Below are 24,684 nucleotides of genomic sequence, written 5' to 3'. Positions count from 1 at the left end.
CAATAATTAGAACATTGTCGTTAGTGTCTACTGAATGCAAGGCCTGAAGGTTAAACCTCTGATGGCTAAGTAATTTGTGTTTCTGTAAAAGATGGAAACATTGTTACCACTTCTATGATGAAAATATCCACTCATTCTGTAATATGTGTGTGCGACACATTAGAAGCTGGTCAGTGGGAGGTGATCACTGAATGAGGAATTGTATAAATGATTGTGCATGTTTGGCACAGTGATGCTATAGACTGCTATTTTTGCCGTTGTGTGTGTGTGTGTGTGTGTGTGTGTGTGTGTGTGTGTGTGTATGTGCGTGTGTGTGAGAGAGAAAGAGAGAGAGACTCAGTATCTCAGAGTACATGATCTCATTTCCAGTGTTGTTGTGTTTCCTGGAACACTATTACAATTGTTGGTCCAAGTTCAGCATTGCAAGTACTGCAACCAATCACACTGTTGTGATGTCATAGTTTTCCGACTTGAAAATAAACACCATCACACCACACACTAAACCCTAACCCTTAACCATAACCATTATTCTAACTACAGTCTCTAACCCTAAGTCTAGCGCCCTGGAGACGTTCTGTCAGGCCTGCCTTGTGGGTCTCTGTTATCAGTACTGTCTTCAGGAACTAAAAAAAAACATGCTTTTGGATTGCGATGAGGTATATGACTTGACAAAAGAACAACATCCCATTTCTTTGCTTTGAGCAAATCTTGGGTCACGTTTGCAGTTTGCTTTGGGTCATTATTTAAATGTATTTGCACTGTGAAGCTCTGCCGGATCAGCTTTGCAGAATTTCTAAATCTGAGCAGGGCGTCGAGCCTAGTACACTTCTAAGCAGATGGATCATCAATAAACACTTCTTATCCAATTCCATTAACAGCCATACATACTCATGGCCAACAGTTGATGTGATATGCTTCAGATCATGAGCTGTTTCTATCCTTTTCCATACTGTTCTCATTCCATCATTTTGGTACAAGTTAATCTGGGTTTCATCTGTGCAGAGAGTTTTATTTGGGCAAGCTCTTTTTGACTTTTTTTCTGGTAAAATCTATTTAGGCCTTCCTGGTTTTGATAGTAACCAGTGGCAAACTTTCCGTATGAACATTCAGGAAGGCATTTCTTAATTTTGGACTTGTGAAATGATATGCGTACCTCCGCAAGAGCATCCTTGACATGGTTATATGCTGTGAAGCTGTTTTACAGAATCAAGGAAAGAATTCTGCACTCATCCACTTCTGTTGTCTTCTGTTGTGTTCAGGCCTTTTCCTATTCCTGAGCTACTTATTAGTCAATTTTCCAGTTACTTTTGAGTGTCTGTGGAGTCAAGGAAAACTTAGTACATCGCATGATTCAGTAGCTTGTAGAACCACCTTTAGCAGCAGTAATTTAAGTAATTGTTTTCTGTACAACTTGCAAGATGCCCAAGTCCTTTGGTTGGTGCCTAAATCCGTCGGTTGCAAAGCAAGCCCTGAAATTCTTCTGTAACCAATGCCATCAGTTTGCTTCGCATCAATAAGGTTGCAAAGGTCTTGAGAGCGCTCACTGGTTTTACCCATCCTGAGACGTTTGTTGTGTGACACCTTGGTAATGAGACACCTTTTGATTTCAACATTTTTTATGCAAATCAGAGATGGCTGAACAGAAAATATTCTAAAAATTGAATGGTTAGAGATGGAATGACCCGATGCGGTCACATTTCTTGAGTATTATAATTTAGAATCTGTATGAACATCTGCATTTATGCTTTCTTGGCAGGTATCACCAGTCTCCTTGGTAGTGGGGTGTATACTGCAGCTTATCCTCTTCATGATGTAAGTAGTATCTTTGTTAGAGCAAATAATTATTGGATTAGAAATATCTGTGGTTTTAGTTTACCGAGTATAAAATGGTGGTGCAGCGCCTTACAGTAAAGGTTTCTTTGCTGGTGACACATCAGTGGTGTGTATACAACTTTGTTTTGTTTTGTTATGTGGTTCCCTTTGGTAATTTTGCCCCTGTACAGAACCACAGTTGGTTTTAAAGTCAGTGAAGTTTAGACTTTCATCTTTTCTTCAAGGGGTTTAACCAAAGCATTGCATTAACCACATTAATGAATTGCACCAATTTGGCTTCTTCTGTAGTCTAAAGGCCTGCCAGTCTTCAGTTTTATCTTCAGTAACTGAAAAGACTGAGATCAGGCGATTGGCTTGGCCACTGGATAACATCGTATTTGCTTGTCTTGAAAAACTCTTGGGTTTCTTTTACACTTTGTTTTGGATCATTGTCCACTTGCACTGTGTAGCTCTGTCTGATGAGCAGAGAGTATATCTTGTACACTTCAGTTCATTCTGCTGCTTATATCAGCAGTCGCATCAAACACTACTTACCCAGCTCCATTAACAGTCATACATGATATATCCTGCATCTTGTTTGATAGATGATGTGGTAAGTCTTGGATAATAAGCTGTTTCTTTCCTTCTTCATACTTTTCTCTTTCTATAATTCTAGTAGAAGTTAATCTGGGCTTTGTCTTTTCAAACATTTTTTCCAGAGCTTGAGAGGGTTTTTTTTCTCCACAATTTGGCCTGTTCTTGAGCATTTTGAATCCTAATCTAAGTGATCTACTCTATGCTAATGCTGATTTCTTATACTGGTTATGAGATGAATGCACTCATCTATGTCTCAAGCCTGATAATGCCAAATGGGGAAGCAGTGAGTCAGTACAAAGTCCTCCAACTCCTTTGAGACCTTAATCCAACACCGCCAAGCAGAGTTAAAGCCGAAAATTCCAATTCCAATGCATAAGTTCACATTGGTTGTGCAGTGGTTAATCCTCTGGTGCTTCCAGGTGAAACTTGTGAACTCCAAAGTCCTTTCTTCTGTTGTTGCTCTCTACTCAGCCACAGGACAATAGAGGACGCACACCACACCTTCCTAAGAGTCCTCTTTTATACTCATATGTATCACACACCTCTCTCCCCTTACCCATCACTCACACCTATTCCACCTATAACACACGCACACACTTAGGCACACACATATGCAAATGCATACTGCACATACACAGACACACTCACGCTTTCCATGCTGTTGGAACATTCAGTACTTTCCTGTATCTCACAACCTGTCTAAGCAGTGCTCGACTGCACCTCCTCTTTTCATCTCTATACATCTCATTCATTATATTGATTAGATTTATGCATAATTACCAATAGCAAAACCACATATAGATATACTATGTTTATAGCACACTCGATTACTGTAACCATAAAACTGCTGGATGTTAAGTCCCTTATTCCAGTCTTGAATAGAGGTAAGCTGGGGGATTTGCTCTGGCACTTGGAAGACAATCAGCTATGGTCACTGGAGTCTCCAGGGTCATGTGTCTAAGAATAGAGTGGCCAATTGCCAGAGTATTACGGGTGTGTAGCTGACTGGGGAAAATGGATTTGAAATGTGAATGGGTTTGTGGTGCACCAGGGTGCTTCTGTTTAGGACCAAACTGTGAGGAGGAACCTTATAGTCACCCAGCTGCTGATTTTCCAGCTGCTTGGGAGGACCTGTTGGAGGACAGTTATTTGGCCTGAACTGACTGCTGGGGTTGGGCTAGTTATAGTATTTTTTTCAGTAGTGCAGAGCTGGGTGTCCAATTCACTGAGCCAGTTAGACAGTTAGTCCTCAAGCCATGCTGCTAGTGACACTATGAGTGAATATTAAAAATAGGATTTGCAGGTGATTCAAGAGAAAGTGTGCACTGATGAAGTACTACAGTAAGAGCAAACACCAAGTTTACAAACTTCTATTTCCTATATTCTTTTTCAGGGAGAGATTGATGAGGAGAGTGCAGACCCCAATGACAGAAAGGTAAGAATGTGAAAATGCCAGAATAAGTCTTGAGAGAGCTCACTGGTTTATCCATCTTGAGATGTTTGTTGTGTTACACCTCGGTAATGAGATACATTTTTATAGGCCTTCAGTTGGGACTGAACCAGCTGGTATTCATTTACACGAAGTGGCAGGATTGCTTTCTAATTACTGATAGGTTTCAGCTGGTGTCATGACTTTTCATGCCTTTTTGCACCTCCTTTTCTTTATGTGTTCAATATGTTTTCCCTGTATCTCATTATTATTACATTATTATTCTCATTATTACATATTTCATTTCTGGGCATCTATGGCTTTATTTCTTTGTATGTGTGGATTGGATGGGTTGTTACCGACATCTGGTGAGAATTTCATGTCAATAGCACGTTTAAAAATGATTTACTTACAAAATTAGTGACGTGTTCAATACCTTTTATTGTCAACTTACTTATTTTAGTACACACACACTCACACACACACACGCACACACATATAACATATGTGAATATCTTCTCCAGCTTTTATATGAGGAGTGGGCAAACTACAGCGTATTCTACAAGTACCAGCCGATCGGACTCGTGCGGTAAGGACATTCCTTCATCTATATGATATAACATCTGTAAGTATTTGAAAAATGACTAAGCTTTTGCAATGTTGCAGCTAGAACAATTGCAATGTGATTAAAGTGCAGACAGGCTTCAGTTTAGAGGGTTTCTAATAAGTTTTCAAATAAACTATTTAGGAATTACAGCCATTTTTATACACTCTAAACCCGTTCCCTGTTTCAGATACTGTGTTTTTCCCTTTGAGATGTTTTGCAGGCCTTTACTGCAGCCATCTTCAGTTGCTGCTTAGTTGTGGATCTCTCTGTATTTGGATTTGTCTCTTGCAACTAAAAATCATGTTGGGTTCAGATCAGAGTAGGACCCTGTGCATTTCATTGTTCATCCTGCTGCTTCTAGCAGTCACATCATCAATAAACACTAGTCACACATACACCCTGATCTTTCTAACTGGAGACTGACTTTTCTCCTTCTACTCCTGCTTCCTCCCTCATACATATTAGATTAATTGGTGATTCTAAACTGGCTGGATGTGAGGTTGATAAAGCGTGTAGGATAAATCACTATATTAATTACTATAACTGCTCAAAGATCCACATATTGCATCTGACAACATTACATGGCCATCATCCACCTCCACAATAAGCCACCTCCTGCTTACCACAACTTGTACTTCTGGATTTTGAACCAACCATATTAATGAGCTAGAATATAGACGTGTACTTATTATGGATATATTGTTACAGTATGCAGGAAATGATTCACAAGTTCCTTTGTGTCTGTGCAGATAGTGGTAAATAAGGGACAACCAATATACTACAGTTCAGATTTGTGTAATAAAAATGATTTTTTATCTGTTTAGGAAGTATTTTGGTGAGAAGATTGGGCTGTACTTCGCTTGGCTAGGCCTGTATACCCAGATGCTGATTCCTGCCTCACTAGTGGGGGTCATTGTCTTTTTGTATGGATGCGCCACAGTTGATGACAACATTCCAAGGTAAACAAAAATGCATGTGCAAAAATTCCTGTTCTATGTGATTCTAATTATAATCACCTCAAAGATCTAGAAATATAAAGACAAGCCTTATGAACACCATTTGATCTGTTTGACAGGTGACAAAGCTGGAAAGCTACAGGGTAGCACTGCAGGAAAAAGATGAATGCAAATCTAGTAGCCAGATTTAACATTATTTATTTCATTTATTTAGCATATGTGTTATTATCACATGGTTGTGATCATAATCTCAACATGATTATTCGCCTCCCTCTTCAAAACATACACATCATAAACATCCACCTAAATAATAGTTTTATAAAATGGAATATTCTTAGTTGTTAGACTCAGTGTAACGATCTGTGTTATAGCTGGGGTGGTCTTTGAACACAAAGCTTTATTTGTTATTAGTAAAAATGTTAAGGACATAAGGTAGTTTATTATTTTTAATCATGCAATCAGATTGTGTGATTACTTCAAGTAAAAAAATAGTTCATAAAAGACAATAATTTTGTATTGAAGACTACAGAGAATCCGGTCGCTGCAGATGGCGGCTCCTGCCTGAGCCTGGTTCTGTCGGCGGTTTCTTCCTGTTAAAAGGGAGTTTTTCCTGCGCTGTCACCTGCTGGTCACAGAGCTCATGTGATTGTTGGGTTTTTTTCAGTGTATATTTGTTGGGTCTTCACCTTTAAGTATAAAGCACCTTGAGGCAACTGCTGCTGTGATGTGGCAAAATATAAATAAAATAAAACTGAAGTGAATTGAAATATAACTCATCCCTGTTTAACAACGATAAATAAAAAACTCAAAGTTTCAGATATGTATATTGTTTTGTTTTTGTTGTTTCACTCGGTCTATTGTGGTGTGGACTTTGCTGTTTGAGCTTATAATGTTTCCATGTGCTATCTGCATCACTGGAGATACAGGTCATCAGTTTCAACTTGTTATTAATAGAGTTTTACACACACCTTTTTATCTTGTGTTGATATCTAGTGCCACTTATACCATATTTTTGCCTTGCTCGGATCATTTTACAGTACATTTGTAACTGCACACTATTGATATTGTAGGCATGTAATAGAGTGATGATGCCGAAAAGTCTGAAACGTTACTCTTTCATTCCCACCCAACCCTCTTCTAAACGGTTTGTGATTGTTTTCCACAACAAAACGCTAAGAATCCATTATTGCAAATTTAACATAGAGGCTAAGTAAAGGAAGCTATCAGTAAAAACGATTTAACAGTGTAGGACTTAAAGCGGATGGAAATCAAAAAATGGAAAGAGGAAGTGAAAGTACAACAAGCAGGAGAGAACTGTAAAAGTTTGATGAATGACTACAGAAATGAGGGCCTCCTTTCCTTTCTCCACCTGCTTTTTATCATCCACAGGATATTATGACATGCTGGCAGTGCAAATTTCTATCCAGTGGAGACAAATGCCACTCACTGTAAGTGTCAGAATCCTAACAGAAAGCAAACAGACTGTAACACAAACCAGATGACCCATCTATTCATCAGTGCCTAATGGGAATCTGTTTTAGGAAAACTGAGCTAATAACAGCTGCAAATCTCAAAAAAGAAATAACCAGAATAGTTACTATCATTATGATGACAAAAATACTTTACATACTTCGGCATTTGCTACCAAAGTCAGCCCTGTGACTGATGGCTGTGAGGTAATCGCTGATTTAAATGGACATGAGTATCCCATTTCATCAGCTATGTCCTGTTTCTTTGTGTAAACATGACAAACATCATATCCCAGTGTATATATTGTCATACTATTACAGTCACATCACTAAGAGCAAAAAAAATAATGGAGAAATCCACTTTAACATTGTTTCAAGTTTTGCGTATTTGAAAATATGTAATATGAATGTATCAGATATAGTGTTTATAAAAAGGGAAAATCCTCAAGAAAGAGATTTAATCTAAAAAGACCATGTGAAAAAAGTGTATTTCAGTTTCACTTTTTTCTATAGCACCAAATCATAACGATAACTGCCTCACAGTACTTTACATTTTATATGAGAGAGAAACCTCCAGTAACCTGACGATTCCCCTATGAGCAGCTCTTGGTAACAGTGGAAAGGAAAAACTCACTTTCATCAAGAGAGGAGTCAGACTCAAGAAACGGCAGCGATCTGCCGCTACTTTTTGGGGAGTGAGGAGGATGACAAAAGAAAAAAAGTATAAAGTATAGAGAGAGAAGACAAAATTCACTAAAATGCTCTAGTGGGATAACATGGGAGTAAAAAGGGGATAAGTGATGCTGATCTGGGAGCTGGTTCCACAGGACAGGAGCCTGAAAGCTGAAGGCTCTGCCTCCTATTCTACTTCTAGAAACAGGAACCACAAGTAAGTCAGCAGTCTGAGAGTGAAGGGCTCTGCTATTTGACCTATGGTGATTTGGGTGATTCTGGGGGTAGAGGTGTCCTCACAGCATCATTTACCACCCTCCTGTCCTTGTCTATGCTTGTGTATTCACCCTTGGTTAAATGTTTGGTTTCTGGGTTTCATCGTGGTGCATTTTGTTGGCCTTTTAGAGGTGTGGATATTATACAACTCACAGGTGCAACTTCACAAATCTGCATATGCACACATATACACAGAAACAAAATCACCTGCAGATGCAAGACACGTGTTAATACTTTTCTGAGCCCCCCATCAAAACGAAAAGGAAAAAAAAAAAAGAGTGAAGTGCTGTGTTGGGGTGGTAATCAGAGGTTGTTAGGATAAGATGGGGCCTGATTATTTAAGACCTTGTATGTGATTTAGTTTGATTCTAGATTTAACTTGGAGCCAATGAAGAGAAGCCTGGATGAGAAATGTTGTCTCTTTGTGGTGCCTGTCAGTACTCTTGCTGTACTCTTGTTGTTCAGTTGCCATAACAAATTACATTTTTGTGTGATTTGAGATTAGCCTAAGGATAGTGTGAGGGTTGCATTAGCAAAGTAGTGGTGGGTTAAAATCATGTATTTTACATAATCTAAACAGTGATAAAAATAAAGCTCTGCATGTGCCTTTCTGTTAATTCTAGCATGGAGATTTGTCATCCAAGGAACAACATCACCATGTGTCCACTGTGTGACAGAGTGTGCAGCTACTGGAAACTTAGCACTGCCTGTGGGACTGCCCGGGCAAGTCATCTGTTTGACAATCCTGCCACAGTTTTCTTCTCTATATTCATGGCTCTCTGGGGTGAGTGAAGATACAGAAGCTCATTCAAAAAAACAGAAGTAGAGTATGTGTGTCCACTTTATAACGTGCTGTTAAAAGTATACGCCTCTCCCTGATTGCTTTTCCTTTTGCTGTTTTGTCACACTTATTTTTTTAAAGCATCAAACAAATGGCAAAAAAGGCAACCAGAGTAAATATAAAATGCCGTGATTAAATGATGATTTCATTTATTAAAGGGAAAAGGCTACCCAAATCTACCTGTGCATATGTGAGAAAGTAACTACACCATCCTTCCCAGAGTTAGTCTGGACTCCATTAGCTAATTGTACTCAGATTTGATTATTGATAGCCCTTCTTCTGTCTGTTGATCACTTTTCGGCGAGATGTTTTATAGAAGAAATTGAATTGTCTCATGCAGGTGGAACAGTTGTTATTGATTAGTCACCTGTGTCACCTCAGAGCAAAACGTTTTCTGGATTTTCAGGGACTCTGGTTCCCTCCCACAGTCCAAAGACAGCCATGTGAAGGGAATTAGTCATTCCAGGATTGGCTGTAAAGCACGAGTGGTTGTCGATCTCTCTATTTGAGGCCTTATTTACCTAGCCCACTTGTTGCTTTACTCATGCCTGCATCTGCTGTACATACCACCAATTTTTCTTGTTCTGTGCACTTTCCAGATTTGATATTTGAAACATGCACATTTTGATGCTTCTGCGTATTTTCTTACCTCTCTTTTAAAGCTGCCATGTTCATGGAGCATTGGAAAAGGAGGCAGATGAGACTCAACTATGAATGGGACCTTACAGGGTTCGAGGATGAGGAAGTGAGTAATAACAAAACAGCTTTTCTGTGTGAAAGGATAAAAAGCAGAGAGCCGAGGCCCACATAATATATAAAAACGATATGCTATATATACAATATTATACAAGAGAACCCAGGTAAAAATGTTCTCTTTCGTGGCAAATACCTCTCTCAATTTACTGTCATATAGACTGAAAACATATTGACCCATTTTTCACTTTACTTAAATGTTGTTTCTCTGAATTTGTTTTTCACAGGAAGCTCTCAAGGTTTGGTGAAAATTCATATTATTATATTACTATTATCTTGTCTCTTTACTTTTCATAACCTTTCTGCTGCTGCTGCGACCTGCAGTTTATATATATATTCTTCATACCATGTACAGCATACATGACATCAATATGGCTGAGCTATGAAAAAATCTATACAGAGTCCAAAAATGATTTATGGAAAAAAAAATACATTTATAAAATTGTGACCAGTGACTAACATTTTATTTACAGGACAAAATGCACACATGATTCGACTGATTGGTTCATAACTGTGAAATCATGATTTCATGATTGTGCTTGTTTGAGTGCTGTCTGACACAAATCTTTAAACAATAAATGAAGAGAGAGATGGATCCCAAAATGCTCGTTTTATATCAGTATCCCTTTGGCAACTTCATTGCTTTTTTTCTCTAACTGTTAAGCTGAATGGATCCTGGGATGGATGAAAGAAAATCATATCAGAAAAGAATGTGGGCAAAAACAAAAATGCAATTTTTATCACCTTATACAGACACCCTAAAAACATAGTTCTGTCCAGTTTAACAGGAAACAAACTACCATCTCAAACAATGAGTGAGATCATCACACTTGGAAACAGGCAAAAAAAGTATGTAGCCAGCTTTTAAATTTGTCTCCTATTTAGGTTAGTTTGATAGTTATAACATGTTTAATCACAATTATTAGTAATTGTGAGACCCTCCACTCCCAGGTTCCATTAGACACAGCTTATAAATGCTAAGTCTGTACATTATGATAATGTTTCCCCTTTAAACTGCACTGCGGTCATTTCCTTTCATCTTTCCTCTTCTATTCACTTTTACTCTAAGTGTGTTTTTTCTCTTCACTGTCTAACAGATGTCAGTTATTTGACTTTTCATACTCAGTATTTTAAAAAAAATTAAATTAAATGATGAGTGTGGTTGGACTCCACAGCTGTTTTCTTCCAACCTCTGGTGGCTGTTTCCTCTGAAGTTGTTGGAAAAAACAGCCAAAACATTATTTTTCAGAAAAGACTTCTTGTATTCCAAGCCTGTAGAGTGACTTAGTATCTTAAATAATAAGTGTCCCATTACCATCACTTTTCTTATAGGTGGCTGTTTTCTCCAACAGCTTCAGAGAAAACTGCCACCAATAAGAGGTAGGGAGGACAATCAGATTGATTTTTATGCACCTGTGGCAAGAGGACCAAAAACATCTGAATTTAAAGATTAAGGAAAAGATACTTTTTTGAACTTATATTGATGTTATACTTTTTTGATACTGTTTTTGGTTAGACTTGTCTCTTCAACATCTATTTTAGTTTGGTTAGTATGAATCACTGCCACTGTTTATCATTTTTTGTGTGTGTCATCATAGGATCACCCCAGGGCTGAGTACGAATTCAAAGTAATGCAAAAGTCTCTAAGGAAACGTCAAAAGTCCCAGGACAAGGTAAACACAGTATATGCCGTACATGAAAATCTTTCATCATTAAAGCTGCGTGTATTATAAGGTTATTGAGTATTCTAGTTGTATTTTACTTTAAAACTGTTTTGCCAAGTGCTTTAGTTTGTGCATAAAAAGGGTGTCTTATATCAATATGCCTACATTTGCTTTTGCATGCTAATAAACATCTTGCAGGAGCTGACACTTTGCCATGTATTTGTGTGTTTGCATTGTGTAGGCTAATCTAATGGTTTTTTGTGCCACTGTTTATTGCACAGCCCACAGGAAAAAATGTTATCACCAACAATCTTTTCAAAACATTATGAAAAGTGGTTATATTTGCTTTGTGCACAGAACTAAGACTGCACATTTACAACATATTTAGCACCAATATTTATGAGTGTGCATACCTTCTATTCTGTTTGCCTTGCCTAACAAACACACACACTAAGATGGGTGCATTGGGGGCAACTCGGGGTTCAATGTCTTGCCTAAGGAGAGTTCAACATGCAGACTGGAGAAGGCCAGGGATTTACCACTCTACCTTCTGAGTCACAGCTGCCTCTAGCTAATGTAATAGTATCTTACTATATAATAGAGCACTTTACTCTTAGACTATGGCCTTACTTGTATTCCTAAAGTATAATAAGAACCTTGAGCTAACAGCTATCTAATAATCCAAGGATTTGTTTGCCATTCATGTGAAATCGCTCTGAATCAGTTTCCTTGATCTTTCATTTAGTTTTTTAGTTTTGCTCTCACAGAATCAACAGCTCTAAAAGTGAAAGTTAGTTTCTGATTATATTTTTGTTTGACATGTTTTGGTTCATATCAGATTCAAGAAGCAGACTACCACAGACACTGGAAATTTAGAATGTTTATTGAAACATACCAAGATGTGTACTGGCCAGAGTTCTGTCAATGAGCTTAAGGAACTCACGACAGGGGAGTGACAGTGGGCTCTGTTTGTGAGAGTCTGCAACAGTCTTTCTTAAGAGAAATCCACTGAAAATTCAGGGGGTACTCGGTTGCCTAGAGGGCTCCCAGAATGGCAAAGAGGAGGTACATGGAGAGGAGATAAGTGCTTCCCTTACAGGTGACTGAGCTATCATGCCATAGTTTAGATGGAGCTGGTGGTGTTCAGTCCTCAGGAGCATGTGGCTTGGAGGTAACAGATTTCTGGGAATCACTTGATCTTGGCATCAAGTGATTCCCAGTTGCACGGTCCGGGTTGCTTTAACCATGACAGTCTTCCCTTTAAAGGACGCCTCCTGCTGGCCTCCCTGACTTGTCAGTGATTAAAGTTAGCATCCTCATTGTATTAATGTATAGTCATACTAATCGGTATGTGCACTCACACTGAGATAGCAAAAATTAAGGTCCTTAACTTTCTGTGCACAATTTTTGTATTTTCACCCGTGGGTATACTATTGCATTGAATTTTATATAAAATAATCAAAAAGTGATTGAAGTTTAGACTTTAAACTTTAATTCAAACCATATAACTAAAGCACTGCATTTACTGTTTCCCAAGAAAACCAAGGAAAGAATTCTGTGATCATTGACTTTATCGTCTGTCGTCTTTGATATTGTTGAGCTGGCCAGTGCATTCCTTGTACCAGGCTGTTGATTTCTTTTTTTGGAACTTTCTCTTTTTCTATTTTGCATTCTTAATATGTTGTGTTGATTTTAATACATTTAAAATTATGACTGCAGTGACATTACATGTCATGTTTGACCTGAGTTAATTTTTTTTACTGTTTTATTATTTACTTGTTTCAGATAGAAAAGCTTACATTTCAGGACCGTCTGCCCGCCTACATGACTAACATCGTCATGATGTTGTTAATGGTAGGAGAAATCTTATTCTCTGCATATACTGTGCAACACTAATGTTATGTTTAAAAGCTGAAAAACCCTTTTACCCCTTCAGATTGGTGTTACATTTGCCATTGTGTTTGGTGTGATCCTCTACCGCATCTCCACCAAAGCTGCTCTTCATATGAGTTCCAGTCTGATCACAAGGAACCATGTTCAGCTGACAGTTAAAACCACTGCAGCCATCATCAACCTTGTGGTCATCCTTATACTGGATGAGGTATATGGAGCTGTGGCACGATGGCTTACTGTATTAGGTAAGTTTTGTATAAAACCGGCTAATGCTGTTAACTCCATCAACTAAACTTTTCTGCTCTCCTGTTTTATGCAGCATGCCTCACTCACCCATTACACCCATACAAGAACTTTTTTTCTAACGTTCACACACATTCATACTGTGATGGATGCATCAGAGAGCAACTTGTAGTTAGTATCTTGCCCAAAGATATGCAGACTGGAGCAGCCAGGGATCAAACCACCAACCTTCCGATTAGTAGATGACCTGCTCTACCAAAACCCAGTATTCTCATTAATAAGGTCATGAATGACCTGATAAGAAAAATAAAGCATTTGAAAAGCAGCAGCCTCTATGCCTTTGTCACCTCAGAGGAAAGGACAGAAAGCATGAATCAAACCTCAGCTATCAATGCCCTCCTCATCTGAAAAGTTTTCCAAGTCACTGCTAAGACAACAAATCACTTATGTGCAACCTTAAAAAGCAGCTGTGAACTGGTAATTAACCAGATCCAGTAATCAGCTATGTAGCATCCCAAACACATGCAAGCACAGAGCTAATATGAAATGGTAGAAACACTCATCTAAATGCTAATGTTATGGCTAAACTGTGAATCACCAGGTATGTCCCAATTCATAGGCACATCCTTCAGAGGACCCGGCTCACGTAGACTGCGAAGGCCGGGTCCTCCGAAGGATGCGGCCTATGAATTGGGACATAGCTAGCATCATGTTTTTGCAAAACATGAAACAATAAGTACTGGTAATGACCACTCTAAAAGTTTAGTTAAAAGAACGCCTGGGTTTAAAGTGTAGCTAGAATCTAGACTGATTTGCAGCTGCTGTTTTGTGGTAGTGGATGGTTGGGGCGGGTGCTGCCTTACAGTTTTGAGATGTGGGGCTTAGGGGGCTTGTGGTGACAGGTGCTGGCCCCAGGTGGGGTGGGTGGCCTCCTCTGCACGGACTTGGTGTGGGCCTGGGCCCGCACATTTTCTGATTGGGTACTTCCTTACATAGGAGTGGTCTACACCCCCTTGGTCACTCATCTCTATGGTTTGGCCCATGCAACTGTCAGACAGGTGTTAAAATAAATGGACCGAGACAACGTGGGAAACTACTCTGTGGTCATATGAATCAAATTTGAAATTGTTCTTGAAAAATGCTGCAGCCTCCTGACTAAAGAGGAGAGGGAGCATGTGACTTTTTATCAGCACTCCATTCAAAAGCATGGCTTTGTAATAGAAGAGTCTGGGAATTGGGCTGCCTGCAGCCCAGACCTTTCAACAAATAAAAACATTTCAGTATCATGAAATCAGGAATATTAAAAAAAAAGACCCAGGACTGTTTAAAGTCTGATCTTGTTGATCAGACAAGAATGGAACAACATTCCTCTCCCAAAGGACCAGCAACTGATCTCCTCAGCTCCCACATGTTTAGAAATGAAAGATGTCTTTAAAAGAAGAGGGGATGCCACACAGTGGTGAACATGGCCTCATCTCAGCTGTTTTGAGACATGTTGTGTTTTATTTTGTTCCAGTGTTTAAGTAACTGTCAAAAAGAAAAAGAAAATAATAATAATAATAATTTTTCTGTTCCCTTATAGAGGCTCCTAAAACTGACAAGAGTTTTGAGGAAAGACTCATCTTCAAGACCTTCATTCTCAAGTTTGTTAATGCATTTTCCCCAATCATCTACATTGCTTTCTTCAGGGGAAGGTTAGTAATCTCATAATATATTGTTTTTCGGTCTTTTTCTTTTTTTGTTTTTCTTTTTATTTTTTCAGTTACTGTTTATTCACAAAGTTTAATATTTGATACTTCACACTTTAAACAGTTTTCCATTCATTTTCATTCTAGACTTGTAGGCAGGCCAGGCAGCTACCTATATGTGTTTGACTCTTACAGAATGGAAGAGGTAAGCCTTGTGGTTTTACAAATTAACCTCAAACAAAAGCTTTCATAATAATTTCACACTGGACTTGGAGTAGAAGTGTTCTGAAGACAATTTAAACAAAATAAATACATTTTATTTTACTACACTTTCTCCCAGTTTTCATATTAAACACATTTTTAAGTCACATTCTAGAAGTATAATGACATTTTTATTGAACTGCTTGTTCTTTCTATTTTCTGGCAAAGAGACTGTTGCCCTAAGATAAACGACTTCACCAGAGTCAAAATCAGAATCAGAATACTTTATTAATTCTGAATTGGTCATACGATTGAATGTGATTGGTGTGTGTGTGTGTGTGTGTGTGTGTGTGTGTGTGTGTGTGTGTGTGTGTGCTGTGCAGGGTGTGCCCCACCTTTCACTGCTATCAGTACCATACCAAAGCTTTGGTTCTGTAGCTTTTCACTTAGTCCTCACCCCACAGCCCCACACATTTCTGGTCCTCAGTCACACAGTTACATGCAGATTCAAGGTTTAAAAGGTGGAATAATTCCTAATAATGCACTCCTGCACATCATGTGAACTGTCCAGAGAAGCACTAATCCAATCTTAAAGACCACATTCAGCCTGCTTCACTTTCTAACTGGAGATTCACATATATATCACAAACATATTAGTTATCAGTCATCTTCCTCTCACTTTTTCTGAATTACAATGCTATTTCCAGAGAAAAATGCAAGTGTACAATCTGCACTTACACACTACTCATTTCCTCATCAGATCTGCTTGGTTTTGGCCAAGCCATTTATAAAATGAAGTTGGTGCAACATTATTAATAAATTGGCTGGAATGTTGCTGCCAGAGTGAGATGTTGCTGGTCAGGACACTCTCTAAAGTGCCTTTGCAGAAAGTGGTGATGGCAAGAGTGCAAGTGCTGTTGTGTCCTCGTGACAAGAGAGGTCGTGTTTGCATACTGTATCAGGTCATCTTTTTGCCTGGATATCCACACAATCAGTACAGAAGTGCAGTTGTTGCTGTCTTTGCAACAAGAACGGAGAATACTGTCATTTTGCTTTAGGTGTACAGAAAAAATTCCTTTTTTTTCTGTGGTTGACTTTAGTGTGGGATTGTTTTACAGTGTGCTCATGGAGGCTGTCTGATGGAGCTGTGTATCCAGCTGAGTATCACCATGTTGGGAAAGCAACTTATCCAGAACAACCTTTTTGAGATTGGAATACCGTAAGTAGGATCCCTTCATATTGGTTTGTTGCTCTTGCACATCACATTGTTATAGTGTAATTGCACAAGATCTTCTTTCTATAATCACTCCTCGATATTCAGGAAGTACTTAAAAAAAATACTTAAACTTAAATTTCATTCTCTTGAATTCTGTGCACACTCCTACATATTGACATTTAGTAATGACAACTTTTGATATGCATATCAAACATTTTTATGTAGTGAGGAGATGATGTAACTTTTTTCTGTTTGAATGTAATCACTGGCATCATAATTCAGCATAAAAAGCAGAAGCCACAATGCCAATTTGAGTAAACTGTATAACATCCAAGGCTGAGGTTAGCATCGACAGTTAGAAATTGTTATGACCTGCAACACCCTGTGGTAACACAAAAAACACGCTCCTTTTGACTGTAGCTGTAAAGAAGGATCATCAAACCATCAAACAACTCATCTGTAGTCCAAGTTATTACTAATGCATGAAATGATTGAACACAACTCATTACTTCCAAATGTACAGCACCGACATGCCATTAGAGTGATCTGGGTCCATTATTGTTTATATATGCGTGCGTCTATATGCATTTGTGTTTGTGTATTCATATGTGCACATGTTTTTCAGCAAACTGAAGAAACTGATTCGATACATTCGGTCAAAGCAAGGAGCTTTTCAGGAAGAAGAGAGACAGAAGAAGTTGACGAGATATGAAACCGACCATTTTCTGGAGCCATTTGGTGGATTAACTCCTGAATATATGGAAATGAGTCAGTACTACACACTAAATATCCTTCACCACGTTGGGTCCTCGATACTAGATATGAACAAAGCAAAACACAAGTCTGTTTACTTGTGTGCAAAGATAATTTTCCATAAACACTGATGGCCGTGTCATTCAAAAGTCTAAATCACGACTAAAGGATCAGTTGTGAGATTATATTGATTCTTTTTCTGGTGTCAAGGTTTTGAGGATTTCCATGTTAATCTATATTCTAATTCAATGCAGTTTTGTTTATGTAGAGATAGTAGACAAAAAATTTAAATTGTGTGCCTATAATATGTTTTCAGTACATTTGCTGCAATTTATATTTGCACAGGTAAAGGGATATGTTGGTACCGATTCTTTTGCTTTGCTCCTTTGTCCAGTCATCCAGTTTGGTTTTGTTACTTTGTTTGTGGCATCCTTCCCGCTGGCTCCACTCTTTGCTCTGCTCAACAACATCATTGAAATACGTCTTGATGCCAAGAAATTTGTGACGGAGCTGCGAAGACCAGTGGCAGCAAGAGCCAAAGACATCGGTGGGTTATACTTAAAACACTGCGGCATGTTTAAAAATGCATGTTAGTCAGGAAGGCTCACAGTAACAACAAGAGAAAATAATATTTGTTTAATTATAAGAGTCAAAGGAGTTTGCAAAGAAAAGTGTCTGGACTTCTTTAAGTTGCTTGAAGACGTTTCACCTCTCATCCGAGAAGCTTCTTCAGTTCTAAGGTCAAATGGCCGAGAGTCCCAGATTTAAACCCAGTGGGAGTATCCCCCCAAAGAGGGACAAAGGACCCCCTGGTGATCCTCTAATCACATGCGCCAAGGTGTGAAAGCGGGTGTGGGACCTAATCAGCCAGGGTTTCGGGTGAGCTCATGTGAAACCTGGCCCCACCTTGTCATGTGAATTCCTGAGGTCAGATGGCCCAGGATGTGAGTGGGCGTTAAGGCGTCTGGGGAGGGAACTCAAAACTGGATTATAGATGGCAGACAGTTGGTGTCGTAAACCACCGCCTCTGTTCAAAGATGGTCGCTCATTTATTATTGTGCGATCTATTGTACAATATAAAGCGCCTTGAGGCGACTTTTGTTGTGATTTGGCGCTATATAAATAAAATTGAATTGAATTGAATTGAATTGAACTGAAGAAGCTTCTCGGATGAGAGGTGAAACGTCTTCAAGCAACTTAAAGAAGTCCAGACGCTTTTCTTTGCAAACTCCTTTGACTACGATGACCTGGATGACTGAGAACCTTCACAGACATATTTAATTATAAGAAGAGAAATCTTATACCTGAAACCATTAGCTGACACACATTCTCATTTTACAGGAATATGGTACAACATACTGAGAGGGGTAGCAAAAGTTGCTGTCATCATTAACGTAAGTAATGTCTGTAGATTTAATTCTTATGACATGCTACATGAGTGATCATGTTGGTGTTAAAACTAATGTAGAAAACTTTGTCTAAGTTCATATTCATACACAAATTATATACATAACAAAAATTTACAAAGAGGATAAAGGGCCCACACATATTCCTCAAATATGGTGAGTAAGAAACTTGATATATACTATGAAACAATTACATCAAAAAGCTCCTTCCTATAACCTGACATCACCCTAACTGTACCCATACCTATGTAGTTTACCCAGGGCCTGAACATTCTTCCTTTAATAATAATAATAATATACGCTAAGAGACCCCACCTTTACATTAGCTAAATATCACATAATACCACATAAGCAATTCAAATAAAAAGGCTTGCAGCTCATTTTCTAAGTAACAAGGAGCTGCAAAGCAAGGTAGCCCAGGTGCTAACTCTGCAAAGATAAGAAAAGGGACCATTGTCCTCCAGCCAGCAAAAAACAAACTGCACAACAAAGAATGTATTTATTATTAAAACCACAACTCTTATTAAGGTGCCTGCAAACACACCATGAAACTCGTTCCTTCCATGGACTGATTATGCACACATTCACTCACAGGACACTTGATTAGTTTACTAGTAAGAGGTTGGACCCCCCCTTTGCTTTCAGCTGTCTTAATTCTTCATGGTATAAATTCAACAAGTTGCTGGAAACATTACTTAGAGATTGTAGTCCATACTGACATGATGGCATCACTCACCCCAACTGCTCATGACAGATCACGACCACTCTCTGGGCCTTGTTCTGCCAGTCTCCTCTTGTGAGATCTTTGGGCTTCTCTCTCTCTAATATAGTAGCAGCTTTATGATATAAACATCCTGAGATAGCAAAGTGAATTGAAATTAAATTGAGTTATTGAACGCCAGGTTGCCTACTTCAGCATGTGTGTAAATGTTAGATAAATAAGTATTTAGGCATAGGAAAAAGAGCATGTTTGAATGTGTGCATAAAGAAATAAAGCAGTATGGCTGGTATTTCAGCTGCAGCATTCCAGTTGGTTGTATACTTAAACCTGTGTGTAGTTACAGTTCACATAGTTCATATTTGTTTCCATTTGCCACACTTCTTTTTCTTTCTCTAATGTCCGAACCTCTGTCCCTGCTCCAGGCATTCGTTATCTCCTTCACATCAGACTTCATCCCTCGGATGGTTTACCAGTACATGTACAGTCCTGATGGCTCCATGCATGGATTTGTCAACCATACACTGTCTTATTTTAATGTCAGCCACTTCCAGGATGGCAAAGAACCCATGGATCCATCACACTTTGGCTACCCTGTTGTAATATGCAGGTAGGAAATTATTCTCAGGTTACAGCTGTCATAACATTTCAATAAATGTTAAAACATTTTGAAATAGGTATTTCAAAAAGTCTAGTTATTGTTATGTTTCTTTAAAAACCTATTTGGGAGTAAAAAGCAAATCAATGATTTTAGATGATTTTTAAATCATTTGTGAATCAGTGCTTCTAACATTCAGGTTATTAATGGAGTCATTGTTGACAATGACTTCAAAATAAAATGCAAATGAATACAGTGCTTTACAATGAAGGAAGCTATTTTAGTCTTTTTTCATTTCAATAAATAAACTTTGAAGCCCAGAGATGCGCCATTCTGTAATCCTTGCACAAGCTTTTCAGTCCATTACAATTACTCCTCTAGTCTGCATGCTGAAGCATCCCCAGACAAGGTACCTCAATGCATCCATCGGAATGTGAGTGTATGTGAATGTTAGATAAGGCACTTAGCCATAGAGAAAATCACCATCAAATAAATGTGTGTGTATGAGGCTTTTAGTAAAACGCACTTTAATTGCTAAACTAGACTAGAAAAGTGCTATATAACAAGTCCATTTACCATATTACTAAAACAAAAAAGAATCTGGTGACAAAGCTGTCAGCACAGAAAGAGGAAAGAAAAGCAAGGAAACACTAAGGACTGACGCTTAACAGAGACCAAGGATACAAAGCTGGCACTGGAAGTGTAAACCATAGAAACATGCAACCAAAACTATATACAGACTAGACAGCAACCGGAATTCAAATACCAACATGTTAGGTTTGAGATAAGTTTGTGTGTCCAGCAGAAGTCACCATGGTGATTTAGCAAGTTAAAAAAAGACACTTTCATGGCGCAAAAAAGCAAGAAGTATATAAGAAGTAATACAGCTGGTATAGAACTGTGCTGACAATGCTACCACTAATGGACTTGGGAAAAAAATGTCGGATTATTCTTTCTTTCTCTGGCTTTAAGTCCTCTGGCTTAATTGCTGAGTACAGACAGCCATCCAAAAAGGGTGGCACCTATGGCAGGAGAGATGGCAACACCGATAGAGGGTCAAAATCACAGCAGGCCTTGCTGGAACGTAACACTGGAGGAAGATGGGAATACCATTTTTGGATTTTCCAGACTTTTCATATTAACCCAAGAGCAATTATTGTGTTTTACACATGTCAGCAGCACACAAGCATAATTTATTGCTCAAAAATGGTGTGAATATTTACTGATGAAACCTGCTACTAATTGGGTACTTTTATTTCTGCCTCTCTCCAACCACCATGTCAGGGAGTTTCTGGTTTGTTTAACACCTGTTGAGGGGAACATCAGGGAGATTGCACTACGTTCTAAATTATCCCTATCTAATCATTTAGATAGATTATATGTACTGGCCTGGTTTTGCCAGAAATTTCTTCTCAAAATTGAGTGTTAAATTGTGACCAAATGTGATACCTGTTTTTTGTCACTAAGGTATAAAGACTACAGGGAACCTCCTTGGTCAAACACACCATATGAGCTATCCAAGGAATTCTGGGCAGTGCTGGCTGTCCGTCTGGCTTTTGTTATTGTTTTCCAGGTAGGTAATACATAAAGTAATTACTAGTAATGGTCTTATGAATTTATTTTATTGAATTATCACATACCTTTTAAAGAGAGGTGCTGAACTATGATTCTGACGTAGGGTCTGGTCAGAACAACCTACATATCATTGTAACAGCCAACATAAATCACTACAGTTGAGTAGAAGGACCAGAAATTGAGGTCAGTTCAAGGAGACAGGGAGAATATACAGACACCTGATTGTTGTGAGGTGACTGATACCTGTACCACTGTGCTGCCCTCCTATAAATCCCTAATGATAAACCTCCACTGAAGGTCTTCTACAGTTTTCCATTTTCCAAAAATTAATACTTTTTTTGTCCTTGGGTTGAAATAAAACCCCACTTTCTGGTGGAGTCTGTAACTACCCTCCTGCAGCGTCTGGCACAAATGTTCTTATTTAACCCCTTGGTATGCAGATACAGGGACGTGTTACAACAGTGGAGGTCTGCAGCCCATCTCTACTTGTTGCACAGTTGAATATCAAACACTATATAGACAAAAGTAATGAGACACCAACACATTACACCCACAGGAGTTGCTCAGCCATGGAAACTTACTGAATCTCCTGGTGCACAGTTTTGTGTTTGTGTTAGTGCCAGAGGAGCTTTGGAACGCTCCAGTTAATACATTTGTCCATAAAGTGTATAAGGAATTTACTATGGTTAGTCAAGGCCAAAACCATTGAAACCTTTTGTCCTATCTCACTCTGCTCTCTTTTCTTTCCCTCGCCCTCACGGGTTTTGGAAGATGGCTGCCGCTCCCTGAGCCTGGTTCTGCCAGAGGTTTCTTCCTGTTAAAAGGGAGTTTTTCCTTCCTGCTGTCACTAACTGCTTGCTTATAGGGAGTTGTCTGATTGCTGGGGTTTTCTCTTTATTATAGTAGGGTTTTTATCTTACAGTGCCTTGGTGCTGTTGTAATTTGGCACAATATAAATAACATTGAACTTAACTGATTTAAATTGAACTATAGATGACAAACAGTTGAACATTTCAGAAAAACATAAAAGCATGTGACATACGGGATGTTGGGGATTAAGACTGTGGAAGTTCTGAGATTTATTTTTTTTTACAAGAAGAGAAATTGTTAGTTGACCCATTTCTTTCATTTATTTCTGACAGAACGTTGTGATGCTCATGAATGACATTGTTGACTGGCTAATCCCAGACATCCCAAAAGATATCAGCCTGCAGATCCACAAGGAGAAGATTTTATTGGTAGAGCTTTTCATGAAAGAAGAGCAGGGCAAGAGCTATATCATTGACAGCAGCACTTCAGCAGATGGAAAGGAAAACTGCAGCAAACACAACAACAACAGCAAAGTGGCGCCCCCACGCTCCCGACGGCATACCAACAGCACCAAAAGCTTCTAACAGCCATGCTAGCAGCTATGGCTAGTAGCTAGTAGCTTTTAGTTTAATTGTTGTTAGCATGTCAAAGCTTGCTAGTAGTTCTCTCTCAGGACAGACTAAATTGTATGTAAATTGTATGTTTTTCTTAATATTCTTAACATTCCAACAACTGGGACAGCAGTTGGCCAAAGAGATGTGAGAAAATTAAATCTGTGGCCAAATATGTTGCATGTTTTTGTTGAGCTGTGAAACTCTGTCACTCCATATGTGCACACTCAAATGTATTTATGTGCTTAAGAATGTCTGATTGTGTACTCAAATTAATGACTTTGTAAATCAATATGTAAAAGTGTATTCATTCTTACATGCATCAGATCTGAAATTTTGTATATAATCCTTTAAATACTCACAAATTTCAGAATATGCACAAAAATGATGACAAATTGTGTGCATAAAATTTTTTACCAGCATACACATTAGAATCAGAAAATGTGAATTCAAAGAAATCAATATAGAAACTTTTCATTAAACGGTGACTAATCAAAATTCAGAACCTGCTGTTAGAAAATAAATATTAAGGAGGAAGCAGTTTCAACTTGCTGTATGGAACAAAATTTAAATCCAGAATTGAATTTTTTAAATTCTCCTCACATATGTCATCTTGAATAACACAGGTCTGCAACCCAAAAAACTGCATAGGATTTTTTGACTAGATTTGACTAGATTTGTACTGACTAAAACTGGGAAAAATATTTTTAAAATTCTAAAAATCTGGTATCCTATACTTGAGTCAAAAAACCATATCCAATAATGATTTCTAAGAGCGAGACTCAAGAGAAATACAAATAAAAAATGCGAGGAATTGAGAAGGGGGGGATACTGTGCGTTTGCGGTGTGAGGAGCTCAGATGGTCATGTCCCATTCTTCAAGACATCCCAACAGATTTATTTTGTTAAGGTAAGGAATCTCAGAAAAATTATGCAAAATTAGTTAATTGTAATAAAATATTGATTTTTTTTTCATTGCTGTTGTGATTTTGTTTTTTTTTAAATAAACTCCTCATGTTTTGCAAAAACGCCGTATGTGGGGAAATGGAGATCATTTTTAGTTTCAGCACCCTAAAATATCAAATTTACCAAAAATATCCCATGCAGCTGAAGTTTTTTTGTTTGTTTGTTTTTTGCAGAACTGTGAAAATTGAGTTTTTGAGGATCCTTGTGACAATTTTTTTAAGAATTAAAATTTTAATTTGCATATATTCGTTTTCATTTTTAACTTATTTGTTACTTCCTGTTTTGGAGGTCCTACACTGATGATGTAGAAGTCTCAAATCGTATGTATCATATATGATAAACTTGCCTTTAAAGGACTGAAAGTTGAATGAATACATCACTCTGAATTTAATCATTACAGCATGCAATATCTGAAATTCTCCTTCTGTTAACATTAGCTGATGATGGCTCAGTAAATCTACTCTTTAATATTTGAAACTCAGAGCAAACAGTTTGCTTCAAAACAGTTTAAAAGAGGTACCGCTATACATTCCCTTCACCTACCCCTGATCTTTGTTGCATTTTAATGGATAGCTCCTCTATATAACAACTTTTACTTGAGTAAAACTATTAACCTGATTTTTTTTCTTCCTTTTAAAATCAAGTCTTTGGTAAATGAACTGGTACTTACACAACAACTTTCTACTCAGTTTCAGCGCTTTGTACCTCGAGTCTCATTCATCTATAACAGGGGTCCCCCATCCCAGTCCACGAGGGCCGGTGTCCCTGCAGGTTTGAGATGTGTCCTTGATCCATCACAGCGGATTTAAATGGATAAATTACCTTCTCAACATGTCTTGAAGTTCACCAGAGGCCTGGTAATGAACTAATCATGTGATTCAGGTGTGTTGACCCAGGGCGAGGTCTAAAACCTGCAGGGACATCGGGCCTG

At 38.3% G+C, this 24,684-nt stretch overlaps 1 protein-coding gene across 2 annotated transcripts in view; it reads left to right on the top strand.

The window, feature by feature from the left end:
- Positions 1 to 23,994, top strand: part of ano1b (anoctamin 1, calcium activated chloride channel b) — a 34,979-nt gene extending 10,985 nt beyond the window's left edge. Inside the window, exons 7-25 of one of the 2 annotated variants that reach the window (XM_003449233.5) lie at positions 1,757 to 1,812; positions 3,803 to 3,844; positions 4,363 to 4,427; positions 5,270 to 5,404; positions 8,442 to 8,602; positions 9,322 to 9,404; positions 9,640 to 9,651; positions 11,011 to 11,085; positions 12,862 to 12,930; positions 13,013 to 13,214; positions 14,795 to 14,906; positions 15,048 to 15,105; positions 16,220 to 16,320; positions 16,943 to 17,085; positions 17,465 to 17,617; positions 18,412 to 18,464; positions 19,620 to 19,804; positions 21,260 to 21,365; positions 22,510 to 23,994. In XM_003449233.5, coding sequence (XP_003449281.1) covers positions 1,757 to 1,812; positions 3,803 to 3,844; positions 4,363 to 4,427; positions 5,270 to 5,404; positions 8,442 to 8,602; positions 9,322 to 9,404; positions 9,640 to 9,651; positions 11,011 to 11,085; positions 12,862 to 12,930; positions 13,013 to 13,214; positions 14,795 to 14,906; positions 15,048 to 15,105; positions 16,220 to 16,320; positions 16,943 to 17,085; positions 17,465 to 17,617; positions 18,412 to 18,464; positions 19,620 to 19,804; positions 21,260 to 21,365; positions 22,510 to 22,761 — 2,063 coding nt within the window. In that variant the 3' untranslated portion in view covers positions 22,762 to 23,994. The remainder of the gene's footprint in view (positions 1 to 1,756; positions 1,813 to 3,802; positions 3,845 to 4,362; positions 4,428 to 5,269; positions 5,405 to 8,441; positions 8,603 to 9,321; positions 9,405 to 9,639; positions 9,652 to 11,010; positions 11,086 to 12,861; positions 12,931 to 13,012; positions 13,215 to 14,794; positions 14,907 to 15,047; positions 15,106 to 16,219; positions 16,321 to 16,942; positions 17,086 to 17,464; positions 17,618 to 18,411; positions 18,465 to 19,619; positions 19,805 to 21,259; positions 21,366 to 22,509) is intronic. The other variant, XM_019361198.2, reaches the window with a different exon arrangement.
- Positions 23,995 to 24,684: the final 690 nt, after the last annotated feature.

This window comes from Oreochromis niloticus, linkage group LG7 (assembly GCF_001858045.2).
Source record: "Oreochromis niloticus isolate F11D_XX linkage group LG7, O_niloticus_UMD_NMBU, whole genome shotgun sequence".
Classification (NCBI taxonomy): Eukaryota; Metazoa; Chordata; class Actinopteri; order Cichliformes; family Cichlidae; genus Oreochromis; species Oreochromis niloticus.
Note: the sequence above shows the minus strand (reverse complement) of the source record. Positions and strands in the feature narration are given on the sequence as shown.